The following is an 18,101-nucleotide window of genomic DNA, read 5'->3' on the forward strand; positions in this document are numbered from 1 at the left end:
AAATCACGCAGCAATATTACACGCTTCACAACACACACCTGAAACACCAACTTCTTACTTATTCCAACAGATCACACAGGACACAAAACACGAAAAACACAGACACACAGCAAACAGCTCAAGCACATGGAAGAGCACACCGGGGAGGAACTAGAAACGCACGAACTCTTACACATACATGCAAACACCACATCCAAGAAGACACAAAAAACACAAACCAATATTCTTGCGAAACAAACCAACGAAGAAAATTTGATTGTGGAAATGCCTGAAGAGGTGAAGATCACCGAGATCATCACTGAAGAAGGCAAGGCCAAGAAGCAAGTGGTCAAGAAACGCGTCATCAAGAAGAAGACCGGAAAGAAGGAGCAGGTCACCGAGATCGTCACCGTCCAAGAAGACGATCAGCTGCCGCAGACGACTGTCACTGTCACTGAGAAGGAGCTTCCGTTCGAGGAAGTGACCGAGTTCCAGCCTACTCTGGTGCAACCACAAGAGGCCATCGTGCAAGAGATGCCTGAGGAAGTGAAGATCACCGAGGTCGTCACTGAAGAAGGCAAGGCCAAGAAGCAAGTGATCAAGAAACGCGTCATCAAGAAGAAGGCCGGAAAGAAGGAGCAGGTCACCGAGATCGTCACCGTCCAAGAAGACGATCAGCTGCCGCAGACGACTGTCACTGTCACTGAGAAGGAGCTTCCTTTCGAGGAAGTGACCGAGTTCCAGCCTACTCTGGTGCAACCACAAGAGGCCATCGTGCAAGAGATGCCTGAAGAGGTGAAGATCACCGAGGTGGTCACTGAAGAAGGCAAGGCCAAGAAGCAAGTGATCAAGAAACGCGTCATCAAGAAGAAGGCCGGAAAGAAGGAGCAGGTCACCGAGATCGTCACCGTCCAAGAAGACGATCAGCTGCCGCAGACGACTGTCACTGTCACTGAGAAGGAGCTTCCGTTCGAGGAAGTAACCGAGTTCCAGCCTACTCTGATGCAACCACAAGAGGCGATCGTGCAAGAGATGCCTGAAGAGGTGAAGATCACCGAGGTGGTCACTGAAGAAGGCAAGGCCAAGAAGCAAGTGGTCAAGAAACGCGTCATCAAGAAGAAGGCCGGAAAGAAGGAGCAGGTCACCGAGATCGTCACCGTCCAAGAAGACGATCAGCTGCCCCAGACGACTGTCACTGTCACTGAGAAGGAGCTTCCGTTCGAGGAAGTGACCGAGTTCCAGCCTACTCTGGTGCAACCACAAGAGGCCATCGTGCAAGAGATGCCTGAGGAAGTGAAAGTCACTGAGGTTATCACTGAAGAAGGCAAGCCCAAGAAGCAAGTGGTCAAGAAACGCGTCATCAAGAAGAAGACCGGAAAGAAGGAGCAGGTCACCGAGATCGTCACCGTCCAAGAAGACGATCAGCTGCCGCAGACGACTGTCACTGTCACTGAGAAGGAGCTTCCGTTCGAGGAAGTGACCGAGTTCCAGCCTACTCTGGTGCAACCACAAGAAGCGATCGTGCAAGAGATGCCTGAGGAAGTGAAGATCACCGAGGTTATCACTGAAGAAGGCAAGGCCAAGAAGCAAGTGGTCAAGAAACGCGTCATCAAGAAGAAGGCCGGAAAGAAGGAGCAGGTCACCGAGATCGTCACCGTCCAAGAAGACGATCAGCTGCCCCAGACGACTGTCACTGTCACTGAGAAGGAGCTTCCGTTCGAGGAAGTGACCGAGTTCCAGCCTACTCTGGTGCAACCACAAGAGGCCATCGTGCAAGAGATGCCTGAGGAAGTGAAAGTCACTGAGGTTATCACTGAAGAAGGCAAGCCCAAGAAGCAAGTGGTCAAGAAACGCGTCATCAAGAAGAAGGCCGGAAAGAAGGAGCAGGTCACCGAGATCGTCACCGTCGAAGAAGACGATCAGCTGCCCCAGACGACTGTCACTGTCACTGAGAAGGAGCTTCCGTTCGAGGAAGTGACCGAGTTCCAGCCTACTCTGCTACAACCACAAGAGGCGATCGTGCAAGAGATGCCTGAGGAAGTGAAAGTCACTGAGGTTATCACTGAAGAAGGCAAGCCCAAGAAGCAAGTGGTCAAGAAACGCGTCATCAAGAAGAAGGCCGGAAAGAAGGAGCAGGTCACCGAGATCGTCACCGTCCAAGAAGACGATCAGCTGCCCCAGACGACTGTCACTGTCACTGAGAAGGAGCTTCCGTTCGAGGAAGTGACCGAGTTCCAGCCTACTCTGGTGCAACTACAAGAGGCCATCGTGCAAGAGATGCCTGAGGAAGTGAAGATCACCGAGGTTATCACTGAAGAAGGCAAGCCCAAGAAGCAAGTGGTCAAGAAACGCGTCATGAAGAAGAAGGCCGGAAAGAAGGAGCAGGTCACCGAGATCGTCACCGTCCAAGAAGACGATCAGCTGCCCCAGACGACTGTCACTGTCACTGAGAAGGAGCTTCCGTTCGAGGAAGTGACCGAGTTCCGGCCTACTCTGATGCAACCACAAGAGGCCATCGTGCAAGAGATGCCTGAGGAAGTGAAAGTCACTGAGGTTATCACTGAAGAAGGCAAGGCCAAAAAGCAAGTGATCAAGAAACGCGTCATCAAGAAGAAGGCCGGAAAGAAGGAGCAGGTCACCGAGATCGTCACCGTCCAAGAAGACGATCAGTTGCCCCAGACGACTGTCACTGTCACTGAGAAGGAGCTTCCGTTCGAGGAAGTGACCGAGTTCCAGCCTACTCTGGTGCAACCACAAGAGGCGATCGTGCAAGAGATGCCTGAGGAAGTGAAGATCACCGAGATCGTCACTAAAGAAGGCAAGGCCAAGAAGCAAGTGGTCAAGAAACGCGTCATCAAGAAGAAGGCCGGAAAGAAGGAGCAGGTCACCGAGATCGTCACCGTCCAAGAAGACGATCAGCTGCCCCAGACGACTGTCACTGTCACTGAGAAGGAGCTTCCGTTCGAGGAAGTGACCGAGTTCCAGCCTACTCTGTTGCAACCACAAGAGGCCATCGTGCAAGAGATTCCTGAGGAAGTGAAAGTCACTGAGGTTATCACTGAAGAAGGCAAGGCCAAGAAGCAAGTGATCAAGAAACGCGTCATCAAGAAGAAGGCCGGAAAGAAGGAGCAGGTCACCGAGATCGTCACCGTCCAAGAAGACGATCAGCTCCCGCAGACGACTGTCACTGTCACTGAGAAGGAGCTTCCGTTCGAGGAAGTGACCGAGTTCCAGCCTACTCTGATGCAACCACAAGAGGCCATCGTGCAAGAGATGCCTGAAGAGGTGAAGATCACCGAGGTGGTCACTGAAGAAGGCAAGGCCAAGAAGCAAGTGATCAAGAAACGCGTCATCAAGAAGAAGGCCGGAAAGAAGGAGCAGGTCACCGAGATCGTCACCGTCCAAGAAGACGATCAGCTGCCCCAGACGACTGTCACTGTCACTGAGAAGGAGCTTCCGTTCGAGGAAGTGACCGAGTTCCAGCCTACTCTGATGCAACCACAAGAGGCCATCGTGCAAGAGATGCCTGAGGAAGTGAAGATCACCGAGATCGTCACTAAAGAAGGCAAGGCCAAGAAGCAAGTGGTCAAGAAACGCGTCATCAAGAAGAAGGCCGGAAAGAAGGAGCAGGTCACCGAGATCGTCACCGTCCAAGAAGACGATCAGCTGCCCCAGACGACTGTCACTGTCACTGAGAAGGAGCTTCCGTTCGAGGAAGTGACCGAGTTCCAGCCTACTCTGGTGCAACCACAAGAGGCCATCGTGCAAGAGATGCCTGAGGAAGTGAAGATCACCGAGATCGTCACTAAAGAAGGCAAGGCCAAGAAGCAAGTGGTCAAGAAACGCGTCATCAAGAAGAAGGCCGGAAAGAAGGAGCAGGTCACCGAGATCGTCACCGTCCAAGAAGACGATCAGCTGCCGCAGACGACTGTCACTGTCACTGAGAAGGAGCTTCCGTTCGAGGAAGTGACCGAGTTCCAGCCTACTCTGATGCAACCACAAGAGGCCATCGTGCAAGAGATTCCTGAGGAAGTGAAAGTCACTGAGGTTATCACTGAAGAAGGCAAGGCCAAGAAGCAAGTGATCAAGAAACGCGTCATCAAGAAGAAGGCCGGAAAGAAGGAGCAGGTCACCGAGATCGTCACCGTCCAAGAAGACGATCAGCTCCCGCAGACGACTGTCACTGTCACTGAGAAGGAGCTTCCGTTCGAGGAAGTGACCGAGTTCCAGCCTACTCTGATGCAACCACAAGAGGCCATCGTGCAAGAGATGCCTGAAGAGGTAAAGATCACTGAGGTGGTCACTGAAGAAGGCAAACCCAAGAAGCAAGTGATCAAGAAACGCGTCATCAAGAAGAAGGCCGGAAAGAAGGAGCAGGTCACCGAGATCGTCACCGTCCAAGAAGACGATCAGCTCCCGCAGACGACTGTCACTGTCACTGAGAAGGAGCTTCCGTTCGAGGAAGTGACCGAGTTCCAGCCTACTCTGATGCAACCACAAGAGGCCATCGTGCAAGAGATGCCTGAAGAGGTGAAGATCACCGAGGTGGTCACTGAAGAAGGCAAGGCCAAGAAGCAAGTGATCAAGAAACGCGTCATCAAGAAGAAGGCCGGAAAGAAGGAGCAGGTCACCGAGATCGTCACCGTCCAAGAAGACGATCAGCTGCCCCAGACGACTGTCACTGTCACTGAGAAGGAGCTTCCGTTCGAGGAAGTGACCGAGTTCCAGCCTACTCTGGTGCAACCACAAGAGGCCATCGTGCAAGAGATGCCTGAGGAAGTGAAGATCACCGAGATCGTCACTAAAGAAGGCAAGGCCAAGAAGCAAGTGGTCAAGAAACGCGTCATCAAGAAGAAGGCCGGAAAGAAGGAGCAGGTCACCGAGATCGTCACCGTCCAAGAAGACGATCAGCTGCCCCAGACGACTGTCACTGTCACTGAGAAGGAGCTTCCGTTCGAGGAAGTGACCGAGTTCCAGCCTACTATGGTGCAACCACAAGAGGCCATCGTGCAAGAGATGCCTGAGGAAGTGAAAGTCACCGAGGTTATCACTGAAGAAGGCAAGGCCAAGAAGCAAGTGGTCAAGAAACGCGTCATCAAGAAGAAGGCCGGAAAGAAGGAGCAGGTCACCGAGATCGTCACCGTCCAAGAAGACGATCAGCTGCCCCAGACGACTGTCACTGTCACTGAGAAGGAGCTTCCGTTCGAGGAAGTGACCGAGTTCCAGCCTACTCTGTTGCAACCACAAGAGGCCATCGTGCAAGAGATTCCTGAGGAAGTGAAAGTCACTGAGGTTATCACTGAAGAAGGCAAGGCCAAGAAGCAAGTGATCAAGAAACGCGTCATCAAGAAGAAGGCCGGAAAGAAGGAGCAGGTCACCGAGATCGTCACCGTCCAAGAAGACGATCAGCTCCCGCAGACGACTGTCACTGTCACTGAGAAGGAGCTTCCGTTCGAGGAAGTGACCGAGTTCCAGCCTACTCTGATGCAACCACAAGAGGCCATCGTGCAAGAGATGCCTGAAGAGGTAAAGATCACTGAGGTGGTCACTGAAGAAGGCAAACCCAAGAAGCAAGTGATCAAGAAACGCGTCATCAAGAAGAAGGCCGGAAAGAAGGAGCAGGTCACCGAGATCGTCACCGTCCAAGAAGACGATCAGCTCCCGCAGACGACTGTCACTGTCACTGAGAAGGAGCTTCCGTTCGAGGAAGTGACCGAGTTCCAGCCTACTCTGATGCAACCACAAGAGGCCATCGTGCAAGAGATGCCTGAGGAAGTGAAGATCACCGAGGTTATCACTGAAGAAGGCAAGCCCAAGAAGCAAGTGGTCAAGAAACGCGTCATCAAGAAGAAGGCCGGAAAGAAGGAGCAGGTCACCGAGATCGTCACCGTCCAAGAAGACGATCAGCTGCCGCAGACGACTGTCACTGTCACTGAGAATGAGCTTCCGTTCGAGGAAGTGACCGAGTTCCAGCCTACTCTGATGCAACCACAAGAGGCCATCGTGCAAGAGATGCCTGAGGAAGTGAAGATCACCGAGGTTATCACTGAAGAAGGCAAGCCCAAGAAGCAAGTGGTCAAGAAACGCGTCATCAAGAAGAAGGCCGGAAAGAAGGAGCAGGTCACCGAGATCGTCACCGTCCAAGAAGACGATCAGCTGCCGCAGACGACTGTCACTGTCACTGAGAAGGAGCTTCCGTTCGAGGAAGTGACCGAGTTCCAGCCTACTCTGGTGCAACCACAAGAGGCCATCGTGCAAGAGATGCCTGAGGAAGTGAAGATCACCGAGATCGTCACTAAAGAAGGCAAGGCCAAGAAGCAAGTGGTCAAGAAACGCGTCATCAAGAAGAAGGCCGGAAAGAAGGAGCAGGTCACCGAGATCGTCACCGTCCAAGAAGACGATCAGCTGCCCCAGACGACTGTCACTGTCACTGAGAAGGAGCTTCCGTTCGAGGAAGTGACCGAGTTCCAGCCTACTCTGGTGCAACCACAAGAGGCCATCGTGCAAGAGATGCCTGAGGAAGTGAAAGTCACTGAGGTTATCACTGAAGAAGGCAAGGCCAAGAAGCAAGTGATCAAGAAACGCGTCATCAAGAAGAAGGCCGGAAAGAAGGAGCAGGTCACCGAGATCGTCACCGTCCAAGAAGACGATCAGCTGCCGCAGACGACTGTCACTGTCACTGAGAAGGAGCTTCCGTTCGAGGAAGTGACCGAGTTCCAGCCTACTCTGGTGCAACCACAAGAGGCCATCGTGCAAGAGATGCCTGAGGAAGTGAAGATCACCGAGATCGTCACTAAAGAAGGCAAGGCCAAGAAGCAAGTGATCAAGAAACGCGTCATCAAGAAGAAGGCCGGAAAGAAGGAGCAGGTCACCGAGATCGTCACCGTCCAAGAAGACGATCAGCTCCCGCAGACGACTGTCACTGTCACTGAGAAGGAGCTTCCGTTCGAGGAAGTGACCGAGTTCCAGCCTACTCTGATGCAACCACAAGAGGCCATCGTGCAAGAGATGCCTGAAGAGGTGAAGATCACCGAGGTGGTCACTGAAGAAGGCAAGGCCAAGAAGCAAGTGATCAAGAAACGCGTCATCAAGAAGAAGGCCGGAAAGAAGGAGCAGGTCACCGAGATCGTCACCGTCCAAGAAGACGATCAGCTGCCCCAGACGACTGTCACTGTCACTGAGAAGGAGCTTCCGTTCGAGGAAGTGACCGAGTTCCAGCCTACTCTGGTGCAACCACAAGAGGCCATCGTGCAAGAGATGCCTGAGGAAGTGAAAGTCACTGAGGTTATCACTGAAGAAGGCAAGGCCAAGAAGCAAGTGATCAAGAAACGCGTCATCAAGAAGAAGGCCGGAAAGAAGGAGCAGGTCACCGAGATCGTCACCGTCCAAGAAGACGATCAGCTGCCCCAGACGACTGTCACTGTCACTGAGAAGGAGCTTCCGTTCGAGGAAGTGACCGAGTTCCAGCCTACTCTGGTGCAACCACAAGAGGCGATCGTGCAAGAGATGCCTGAGGAAGTGAAGATCACCGAGGTTATCACTGAAGAAGGCAAGCCCAAGAAGCAAGTGGTCAAGAAACGCGTCATCAAGAAGAAGGCTGGAAAGAAGGAGCAGGTCACCGAGATCGTCACCGTCCAAGAAGACGATCAGCTGCCCCAGATGACTGTCACTGTCACTGAGAAGGAGCTTCCGTTCGAGGAAGTGACCGAGTTCCAGCCTACTCTGGTGCAACCACAAGAGGCGATCGTGCAAGAGATGCCTGAAGAAGTGAAGATCACCGAGGTTATCACTGAAGAAGGCAAGGCCAAGAAGCAAGTGGTCAAGAAACGCGTCATCAAGAAGAAGGCCGGAAAGAAGGAGCAGGTCACCGAGATCGTCACCGTCCAAGAAGACGATCAGCTGCCCCAGACGACTGTCACTGTCACTGAGAAGGAGCTTCCGTTCGAGGAAGTGACCGAGTTCCAGCCTACTCTGTTGCAACCACAAGAGGCCATCGTGCAAGAGATTCCTGAGGAAGTGAAAGTCACTGAGGTTATCACTGAAGAAGGCAAGGCCAAGAAGCAAGTGATCAAGAAACGCGTCATCAAGAAGAAGGCCGGAAAGAAGGAGCAGGTCACCGAGATCGTCACCGTCCAAGAAGACGATCAGCTGCCCCAGACGACTGTCACTGTCACTGAGAAGGAGCTTCCGTTCGAGGAAGTGACCGAGTTCCAGCCTACTCTGGTGCAACCACAAGAGGCGATCGTGCAAGAGATGCCTGAAGAAGTGAAGATCACCGAGGTTATCACTGAAGAAGGCAAGGCCAAGAAGCAAGTGGTCAAGAAACGCGTCATCAAGAAGAAGGCCGGAAAGAAGGAGCAGGTCACCGAGATCGTCACCGTCCAAGAAGACGATCAGCTGCCCCAGACGACTGTCACTGTCACTGAGAAGGAGCTTCCGTTCGAGGAAGTGACCGAGTTCCAGCCTACTCTGGTGCAACCACAAGAGGCCATCGTGCAAGAGATGCCTGAGGAAGTGAAAGTCACTGAGGTTATCACTGAAGAAGGCAAGCCCAAGAAGCAAGTGGTCAAGAAACGCGTCATCAAGAAGAAGGCCGGAAAGAAGGAGCAGGTCACCGAGATCGTCACCGTCCAAGAAGACGATCAGCTGCCCCAGACGACTGTCACTGTCACTGAGAAGGAGCTTCCGTTCGAGGAAGTGACCGAGTTCCAGCCTACTCTGGTGCAACCACAAGAGGCCATCGTGCAAGAGATGCCTGAGGAAGTGAAGATCACCGAGGTTATCACTGAAGAAGGCAAGGCCAAGAAGCAAGTGGTCAAGAAACGCGTCATCAAGAAGAAGGCTGGAAAGAAGGAGCAGGTCACCGAGATCGTCACCGTCCAAGAAGACGATCAGCTGCCGCAGACGACTGTCACTGTCACTGAGAAGGAGCTTCCGTTCGAGGAAGTGACCGAGTTCCAGCCTACTCTGATGCAACCACAAGAGGCCATCGTCCAAGATATGCCTGAGGAAGTGAAAGTCACTGAGGTTATCACTGAAGAAGGCAAGGCCAAGAAGCAAGTGATCAAGAAACGCGTCATCAAGAAGAAGGCCGGAAAGAAGGAGCAGGCCACCGAGATCGTCACCGTCCAAGAAGACGATCAGCTGCCCCAGACGACTGTCACTGTCACTGAGAAGGAGCTTCCGTTCGAGGAAGTGACCGAGTTCCAGCCTACTCTGGTGCAACCACAAGAGGCCATCGTGCAAGAGATGCCTGAGGAAGTGAAGATCACCGAGATCGTCACTAAAGAAGGCAAGGCCAAGAAGCAAGTGGTCAAGAAACGCGTCATCAAGAAGAAGGCTGGAAAGAAGGAGCAGGTCACCGAGATCGTCACCGTCCAAGAAGACGATCAGCTGCCGCAGACGACTGTCACTGTCACTGAGAAGGAGCTTCCGTTCGAGGAAGTGACCGAGTTCCAGCCTACTCTGATGCAACCACAAGAGGCCATCGTGCAGGAGATGCCTGAGGAAGTGAAGATCACCGAGGTTATCACTGAAGAAGGCAAGGCCAAGAAGCAAGTGGTCAAGAAACGCGTCATCAAGAAGAAGGCCGGAAAGAAGGAGCAGGTCACCGAGATCGTCACCGTCCAAGAAGACGATCAGCTGCCGCAGACGACTGTCACTGTCACTGAGAAGGAGCTTCCGTTCGAGGAAGTGACCGAGTTCCAGCCTACTCTGATGCAACCACAAGAGGCCATCGTGCAAGAGATGCCTGAGGAAGTGAAGATCACCGAGGTTATCACTGAAGAAGGCAAGCCCAAGAAGCAAGTGGTCAAGAAACGCGTCATCAAGAAGAAGGCCGGAAAGAAGGAGCAGGTCACCGAGATCGTCACCGTCCAAGAAGACGATCAGCTGCCGCAGACGACTGTCACTGTCACTGAGAAGGAGCTTCCGTTCGAGGAAGTGACCGAGTTCCAGCCTACTCTGATGCAACCACAAGAGGCCATCGTGCAAGAGATGCCTGAGGAAGTGAAGATCACCGAGGTTATCACTGAAGAAGGCAAGCCCAAGAAGCAAGTGGTCAAGAAACGCGTCATCAAGAAGAAGGCCGGAAAGAAGGAGCAGGTCACCGAGATCGTCACCGTCCAAGAAGACGATCAGCTGCCGCAGACGACTGTCACTGTCACTGAGAAGGAGCTTCCGTTCGAGGAAGTGACCGAGTTCCAGCCTACTCTGATGCAACCACAAGAGGCCATCGTGCAAGAGATGCCTGAGGAAGTGAAAGTCACTGAGGTTATCACTGAAGAAGGCAAGGCCAAGAAGCAAGTGATCAAGAAACGCGTCATCAAGAAGAAGGCCGGAAAGAAGGAGCAGGTCACCGAGATCGTCACCGTCCAAGAAGACGATCAGCTGCCGCAGACGACTGTCACTGTCACTGAGAAGGAGCTTCCGTTCGAGGAAGTGACCGAGTTCCAGCCTACTCTGATGCAACCACAAGAGGCGATCGTGCAAGAGATGCCTGAGGAAGTGAAGATCACCGAGGTCGTCACTGAAGAAGGCAAACCCAAGAAGCAAGTGATCAAGAAACGCGTCATCAAGAAGAAGGCCGGAAAGAAGGAGCAGGTCACCGAGATCGTCACCGTCCAAGAAGACGATCAGCTGCCGCAGACGACTGTCACTGTCACTGAGAAGGAGCTTCCGTTCGAGGAAGTGACCGAGTTCCAGCCTACTCTGATGCAACCACAAGAGGCCATCGTGCAAGAGATGCCTGAAGAGGTAAAGATCACTGAGGTGGTCACTGAAGAAGGCAAACCCAAGAAGCAAGTGATCAAGAAACGCGTCATCAAGAAGAAGGCCGGAAAGAAGGAGCAGGTCACCGAGATCGTCACCGTCCAAGAAGACGATCAGCTGCCGCAGACGACTGTCACTGTCACTGAGAAGGAGCTTCCGTTCGAGGAAGTGACCGAGTTCCAGCCTACTCTGGTGCAACCACAAGAGGCGATCGTGCAAGAGATGCCTGAAGAGGTAAAGATCACTGAGGTGGTCACTGAAGAAGGCAAACCCAAGAAGCAAGTGATCAAGAAACGCGTCATCAAGAAGAAGGCCGGAAAGAAGGAGCAGGTCACCGAGATCGTCACCGTCCAAGAAGACGATCAGCTGCCGCAGACGACTGTCACTGTCACTGAGAAGGAGCTTCCGTTCGAGGAAGTGACCGAGTTCCAGCCTACTCTGATGCAACCACAAGAGGCCATCGTGCAAGAGATGCCTGAGGAAGTGAAAGTCACTGAGGTTATCACTGAAGAAGGCAAGGCCAAGAAGCAAGTGGTCAAGAAACGCGTCATCAAGAAGAAGGCCGGAAAGAAGGAGCAGGTCACCGAGATCGTCACCGTCCAAGAAGACGATCAGCTGCCGCAGACGACTGTCACTGTCACTGAGAAGGAGCTTCCGTTCGAGGAAGTGACCGAGTTCCAGCCTACTCTGATGCAACCACAAGAGGCCATCGTGCAAGAGATGCCTGAGGAAGTGAAGATCACCGAGGTTATCACTGAAGAAGGCAAGCCCAAGAAGCAAGTGGTCAAGAAACGCGTCATCAAGAAGAAGGCCGGAAAGAAGGAGCAGGTCACCGAGATCGTCACCGTCCAAGAAGACGATCAGCTGCCGCAGACGACTGTCACTGTCACTGAGAAGGAGCTTCCGTTCGAGGAAGTGACCGAGTTCCAGCCTACTCTGATGCAACCACAAGAGGCCATCGTGCAAGAGATGCCTGAGGAAGTGAAGATCACCGAGGTCGTCACTGAAGAAGGCAAGGCCAAGAAGCAAGTGGTCAAGAAACGCGTCATCAAGAAGAAGGCTGGAAAGAAGGAGCAGGTCACCGAGATCGTCACCGTCCAAGAAGACGATCAGCTGCCGCAGACGACTGTCACTGTCACTGAGAAGGAGCTTCCGTTCGAGGAAGTGACCGAGTTCCAGCCTACTCTGATGCAACCACAAGAGGCCATCGTGCAGGAGATGCCTGAAGAGGTGAAGATCACCGAGGTGGTCACTGAAGAAGGCAAGCCCAAGAAGCAAGTGATCAAGAAACGCGTCATCAAGAAGAAGGCCGGAAAGAAGGAGCAGGTCACCGAGATCGTCACCGTCCAAGAAGACGATCAGCTGCCGCAGACGACTGTCACTGTCACTGAGAAGGAGCTTCCGTTCGAGGAAGTGACCGAGTTCCAGCCTACTCTGATGCAACCACAAGAGGCCATCGTGCAAGAGATGCCTGAGGAAGTGAAAGTCACTGAGGTTATCACTGAAGAAGGCAAGGCCAAGAAGCAAGTGGTCAAGAAACGCGTCATCAAGAAGAAGGCCGGAAAGAAGGAGCAGGTCACCGAGATCGTCACCGTCCAAGAAGACGATCAGCTGCCCCAGACGACTGTCACTGTCACTGAGAAGGAGCTTCCGTTCGAGGAAGTGACCGAGTTCCAGCCTACTATGTTGCAACCACAAGAGGCGATCGTGCAAGAGATGCCTGAAGAGGTGAAGATCACCGAGGTGGTAACTGAAGAAGGCAAGGCCAAGAAGCAAGTGGTCAAGAAACGAGTCATCAAGAAGAAGGCCGGAAAGAAGGAGCAGGTCACCGAGATCGTCACCGTCCAAGAAGACGATCAGCTGCCGCAGACGACTGTCACTGTCACTGAGAACGAGCTTCCGTTCGAGGAAGTGACCGAGTTCCAGCCTACTGGATTGGAACTTCATCACGTGTCCAATGTAGTAGTACCGTTCATGTTTGATAAGCAAGTACATACAACCACTCCACACGTTGAAACACATGACACACACTCACTTTCACTCACTGTACCACACCACGATGGTAAGAGAATGTTTCGCTTTCGCATTTCGCTTATATCATTTGCTTCTGCTTGCAAATACTTTACCGAAATACAAATATTCGTATATTATTTTAGATGCGGAAACACAAGATAACACTTCTCCAACATACATCACCACATTTGAAACATGTACAGACAACAACCAGACAGTTATTAAGTCCCGAAACATAAAAATCATTAAGGAACATGGGGCCGTAATTGAAGAAGCTCTAGATGATGGCGACGAAGAAATATCTCCTTCAATACCATCGGAAGTGGTTATTGAGGAAGTTGAAGGTAATATGCTTGCCGTTGTTTACATTTGTGTTATTGAACAAATCAAGTATACTACAAAACACCATTATATCATTTTGAACATTCTTACACATTTCATATTTACGCAAAAACATTCCATTATTGCAGCAAATCTACGTTATTTCTTGTCAGCTAATTTGTTTACTTATCACACAGAATCTGCATCACCACTCAACATCACAGACCTTAAAGAAACACCAAAGATCGTACAAGAAGTCACAACAAAACAAACATCTAAGAAGAAACAAACACAAACACTGGGCCTCGAACAGATTGAAAGTGTATTATCCGAACAAGAAGTGGAATTCTTGCCGGATGAAACTGAACAAACGGCTAACATACGCGAGGTAGTGTCGAAGCGGGCAAAGAGTAAAAAATCTAAAGTAACTGTTATACAAGGGGTCACTGCAACTGTACTGGACGAAGGGGATGAACAAGAACCATTAATACTAAAAGAACTGCCAGAACAAGAGGTTGCTAAGGCGGTAAAAGAACTGTCACAACAAGAAGCAGCTGAAGTTGGCACGGTACCTGAAATTCAGGATGCATTGAAAACGAAGAAAAAGAAGGTCAAAATCGTCAAGAAGAAGGTTGGTGATGCTGACGATATCATTGAACGTCTGCTCAATCTGGAGGTCAAGAAAACTGAGCTGGAACAATACGAGAAAACCGATGTCGATATACCGAAGCGACTTCGTCCGGTCGAAGAAACAACTATTGAGGAACTTCCTGAAGTTACAGAAGAAGTCAAAACGTCTTCTGGCGCTGTCAAAACGCAAATTGTCAAGAAAAAGATCATCAAGAAACGCGTTGGTCCGAAAGAAGAGGTTACTGAAGAGGTTACGGTTCAAGAAGAGGGCAAACAACCTGAAACCACAGTAACCGTAACTGAACACGAGGTTCCTTATGACGTGGTGGAGCCATTCGATGAAGAAATGAAACCTCAACAGGCTGTTGAAGAAGAATATACCCAACCTCTAGAAGCTACGGTTAAAACTGTTACCACCAAAGTTATCAAAAAGAAAACGAAAAAGATACAACAAACCGAGCCGACTGTAGAAGATGTTACGCAAGAAGAAATTTCCGATTTTGTGCTTCAACCAACTCTTGTCCAACAACCTGTTATCGAAGAGCTCCCTGAACAAGTCGAAGTTCTGGAAACCATCAGTGAAGAAGGTAAACCTAAAAAGAAGGTTGTCAAAACCAAGGTTATCAAGAAGAAAACGGACGATAAAGTGGAGGAAGTAACAATTGTCACGGTGCAACAAGACGATCAAGTTCCGGAGACCACTGTCACTATGACCGAAGAGCAAGTTGAGCCTACACTTGTCACAGAAGAAACTACATCAGTAGACATTGTCAAACCCAAAAAGAAGAAGATCAAAACCATCAAGAGAAAGGGTGATGATACTGACGATATCATTGAACGTCTGCTCAATCTGGAGGTCAAGAAAACTGAGCTGGAACAATACGAGAAAATCGATGTCGATATACCGAAGCGACTTCGTCCGGTCGAAGAAACAACTATTGAGGAACTTCCTGAAGTTACAGAAGAAGTCAAAACGTCTTCTGGCGCTGTCAAAACGCAAATTGTCAAGAAAAAGATCATCAAGAAACGCGTTGGCCCGAAAGAAGAGGTTACTGAAGAGGTTACGATTCAAGAAGAGGGCAAACAACCTGAAACCACAGTAACCGTAACTGAGCACGAGGTTCCTTATGACGTGGTAGAGCCATTCGATGAAGAAATGAAACCTCAACTGGCTGTTGAAGAAGACTATACCCAACCTCTAGAAGCTACGGTTAAAACTGTTACCACCAGAGTTATCAAGAAGAAAACGAAAAAGATACAACAAACCGAGCCGACTGTAGAAGATGTTACGCAAGAAGAAATTTCCGATTTTGTGCTTCAACCAACTCTTGTCCAACAACCTGTTATCGAAGAGCTACCTGAACAAGTCGAAGTTCTGGAAACCATCAGTGAAGAAGGTAAACCTAAAAAGAAGGTTGTCAAAACTAAGGTTATCAAGAAGAAAACGGACGATAAAGTGGAGGAAGTAACAATTGTAACGGTGCAACAAGACGATCAAGTTCCGGAGACCACTGTCACTATGACCGAAGAGCAAGTAGAGCCTACACTTGTCACAGAAGAAACTACATCAGTAGACACTGTCAAACCTAAAAAGAAGAAGATCAAAACCATCAAGAGAAAGGGTGACGATACTGACGATATCATTGAACGTCTGCTCAATCTGGAGGTCAAGAAAACTGAGCTGGAACAATACGAGAAAATCGATGTCGACATACCGAAGCGACTTCGTCCGGTCGAAGAAACTACTATCGAGGAACTTCCTGAAGTTACAGAAGAAATCAAAACGTCTTCTGGCGCTGTCAAAACGCAAATTGTCAAGAAAAAGATCATCAAGAAACGCGTTGGCTCGAAAGAAGAGGTTATTGAAGAGGTTACGGTTCAAGAAGAGGGCAAACAACCTGAAACCACAGTCACCGTCACTGAGCACGAGGTTCCTTATGACGTGGTAGAGCCATTCGATGAAGAAATGAAACCTCAACAGGCTGTTGAAGAAGAATATACCCAACCTCTAGAAGCTACGGTTAAAACTGTTACCACCAAAGTTATCAAGAAGAAAACGAAAAAGATACAACAAACCGAGCCGACTGTAGAAGATGTTACGCAAGAAGAAATTTCCGATTTTGTGCTTCAACCAACTCTTGTCCAACAACCTGTTATCGAAGAGCTCCCTGAACAAGTCGAAGTTCTGGAAACCATCAGTGAAGAAGGTAAACCTAAAAAGAAGGTTGTCAAAACTAAGGTTATCAAGAAGAAAACGGACGATAAAGTGGAGGAGGTAACAATTGTAACGGTGCAACAAGACGATCAAGTTCCGGAGACCACTGTCACTATGACCGAAGAGCAAGTTGAGCCTACACTTGTCACAGAAGAAACTACATCAGTTGACACTGTCAAACCTAAAAAGAAGAAGATCAAAACCATCAAGAGAAAGGGTGACGATACTGACGATATCATTGAACGTCTGCTCAATCTGGAGGTCAAGAAAACTGAGCTGGAACAATACGAGAAAATCGATGTCGATATACCGAAGCGACTTCGTCCGGTCGAAGAAACTACTATCGAGGAACTTCCTGAAGTTACAGAAGAAATCAAAACGTCTTCTGGCGCTGTCAAAACGCAAATTGTCAAGAAAAAGATCATCAAGAAACGCGTTGGCTCGAAAGAAGAGGTTATTGAAGAGGTTACGGTTCAAGAAGAGGGCAAACAACCTGAAACCACAGTCACCGTCACTGAGCACGAGGTTCCTTATGACGTGGTAGAGCCATTCGATGAAGAAATGAAACCTCAACAGGCTGTTGAAGAAGAATATACCCAACCTCTAGAAGCTACGGTTAAAACTGTTACCACCAAAGTTATCAAAAAGAAAACGAAAAAGATACAACAAACCGAGCCGACTGTAGAAGATGTTACACAAGAAGAAATTTCCGATTTCGTGCTTCAACCAACTCTTATCCAACAACCTGTTATCGAAGAGCTACCTGAACAAGTCGAAGTTCTGGAAACCATCAGTGAAGAAGGTAAACCTAAAAAGAAGGTTGTCAAAACTAAGGTTATCAAGAAGAAAACGGACGATAAAGTGGAAGAGGTAACAATTGTAACGGTGCAACAAGACGATCAAGTTCCGGAGACCACTGTCACTATGACCGAAGAGCAAGTTGAGCCTACACTTGTCACAGAAGAAACTACATCAGTAGACACTGTCAAACCTAAAAAGAAGAAGATCAAAACCATCAAGAGAAAGGGTGACGATACTGACGATATCATTGAACGTCTGCTCAATCTGGAGGTCAAGAAAACTGAGCTGGAACAATACGAGAAAATCGATGTCGACATACCGAAGCGACTTCGTCCGGTCGAAGAAACTACTATCGAGGAACTTCCTGAAGTTACAGAAGAAATCAAAACGTCTTCTGGCGCTGTCAAAACGCAAATTGTCAAGAAAAAGATCATCAAGAAACGCGTTGGCTCGAAAGAAGAGGTTATTGAAGAGGTTACGGTTCAAGAAGAGGGCAAACAACCTGAAACCACAGTCACCGTCACTGAGCACGAGGTTCCTTATGACGTGGTAGAGCCATTCGATGAAGAAATGAAACCTCAACAGGCTGTTGAAGAAGAATATACCCAACCTCTAGAAGCTACGGTTAAAACTGTTACCACCAAAGTTATCAAGAAGAAAACGAAAAAGATACAACAAACCGAGCCGACTGTAGAAGATGTTACGCAAGAAGAAATTTCCGATTTTGTGCTTCAACCAACTCTTGTCCAACAACCTGTTATCGAAGAGCTCCCTGAACAAGTCGAAGTTCTGGAAACCATCAGTGAAGAAGGTAAACCTAAAAAGAAGGTTGTCAAAACCAAGGTTATCAAGAAGAAAACGGACGATAAAGTGGAAGAGGTAACAATTGTGACGGTGCAACAAGACGATCAAGTTCCGGAGACCACTGTCACTATGACCGAAGAGCAAGTTGAGCCTACACTTGTCACAGAAGAAACTACATCAGTAGACATTGTCAAACCCAAAAAGAAGAAGATCAAAACCATCAAGAGAAAGGGTGACGATACTGACGATATCATTGAACGTCTGCTCAATCTGGAGGTCAAGAAAACTGAGCTGGAACAATACGAGAAAATCGATGTCGATATACCGAAGCGACTTCGTCCGGTTGAAGAAACTACTATCGAAGAACTTCCTGAAGTTACAGAAGAAGTCAAAACGTCTTCTGGCGCTATCAAAACGCAAATTGTCAAGAAAAAGATCATCAAGAAACGCGTTGGGCCGAAAGAAGAGGTTACTGAAGAGGTTACGGTTCAAGAAGAGGGCAAACAACCAGAAACCACAGTAACCGTCACTGAGCACCAGGTTCCTTATGATGTGGTAGAGCCATTCG

At 49.6% G+C, this 18,101-nt stretch overlaps 1 protein-coding gene across 1 annotated transcript in view; it reads left to right on the forward strand.

Annotated features, from left to right (window-relative positions):
- The window catches only part of LOC131265364 (titin), a 150,083-nt gene that overhangs the window by 115,637 nt on the left and 16,345 nt on the right, over nucleotides 1–18,101 (forward strand). The window contains exons 31-47 of the mRNA XM_058267623.1: nucleotides 71–621; nucleotides 688–1,086; nucleotides 1,165–1,455; nucleotides 1,579–2,115; nucleotides 2,182–2,580; nucleotides 2,659–2,949; nucleotides 3,073–3,609; nucleotides 3,676–4,074; nucleotides 4,153–4,443; nucleotides 4,567–5,103; nucleotides 5,170–6,597; nucleotides 6,664–8,091; nucleotides 8,158–9,585; nucleotides 9,652–11,826; nucleotides 11,893–12,738; nucleotides 13,013–13,106; nucleotides 13,281–18,085. Coding sequence (XP_058123606.1) covers nucleotides 71–621; nucleotides 688–1,086; nucleotides 1,165–1,455; nucleotides 1,579–2,115; nucleotides 2,182–2,580; nucleotides 2,659–2,949; nucleotides 3,073–3,609; nucleotides 3,676–4,074; nucleotides 4,153–4,443; nucleotides 4,567–5,103; nucleotides 5,170–6,597; nucleotides 6,664–8,091; nucleotides 8,158–9,585; nucleotides 9,652–11,826; nucleotides 11,893–12,738; nucleotides 13,013–13,106; nucleotides 13,281–18,085 — 16,436 coding nt within the window. The remainder of the gene's footprint in view (nucleotides 1–70; nucleotides 622–687; nucleotides 1,087–1,164; nucleotides 1,456–1,578; nucleotides 2,116–2,181; nucleotides 2,581–2,658; nucleotides 2,950–3,072; nucleotides 3,610–3,675; nucleotides 4,075–4,152; nucleotides 4,444–4,566; nucleotides 5,104–5,169; nucleotides 6,598–6,663; nucleotides 8,092–8,157; nucleotides 9,586–9,651; nucleotides 11,827–11,892; nucleotides 12,739–13,012; nucleotides 13,107–13,280; nucleotides 18,086–18,101) is intronic.

The sequence above is a fragment of the Anopheles coustani genome, chromosome 2 (genome assembly GCF_943734705.1).
Source record: "Anopheles coustani chromosome 2, idAnoCousDA_361_x.2, whole genome shotgun sequence".
Taxonomy (NCBI): domain Eukaryota; kingdom Metazoa; phylum Arthropoda; class Insecta; order Diptera; family Culicidae; genus Anopheles; species Anopheles coustani.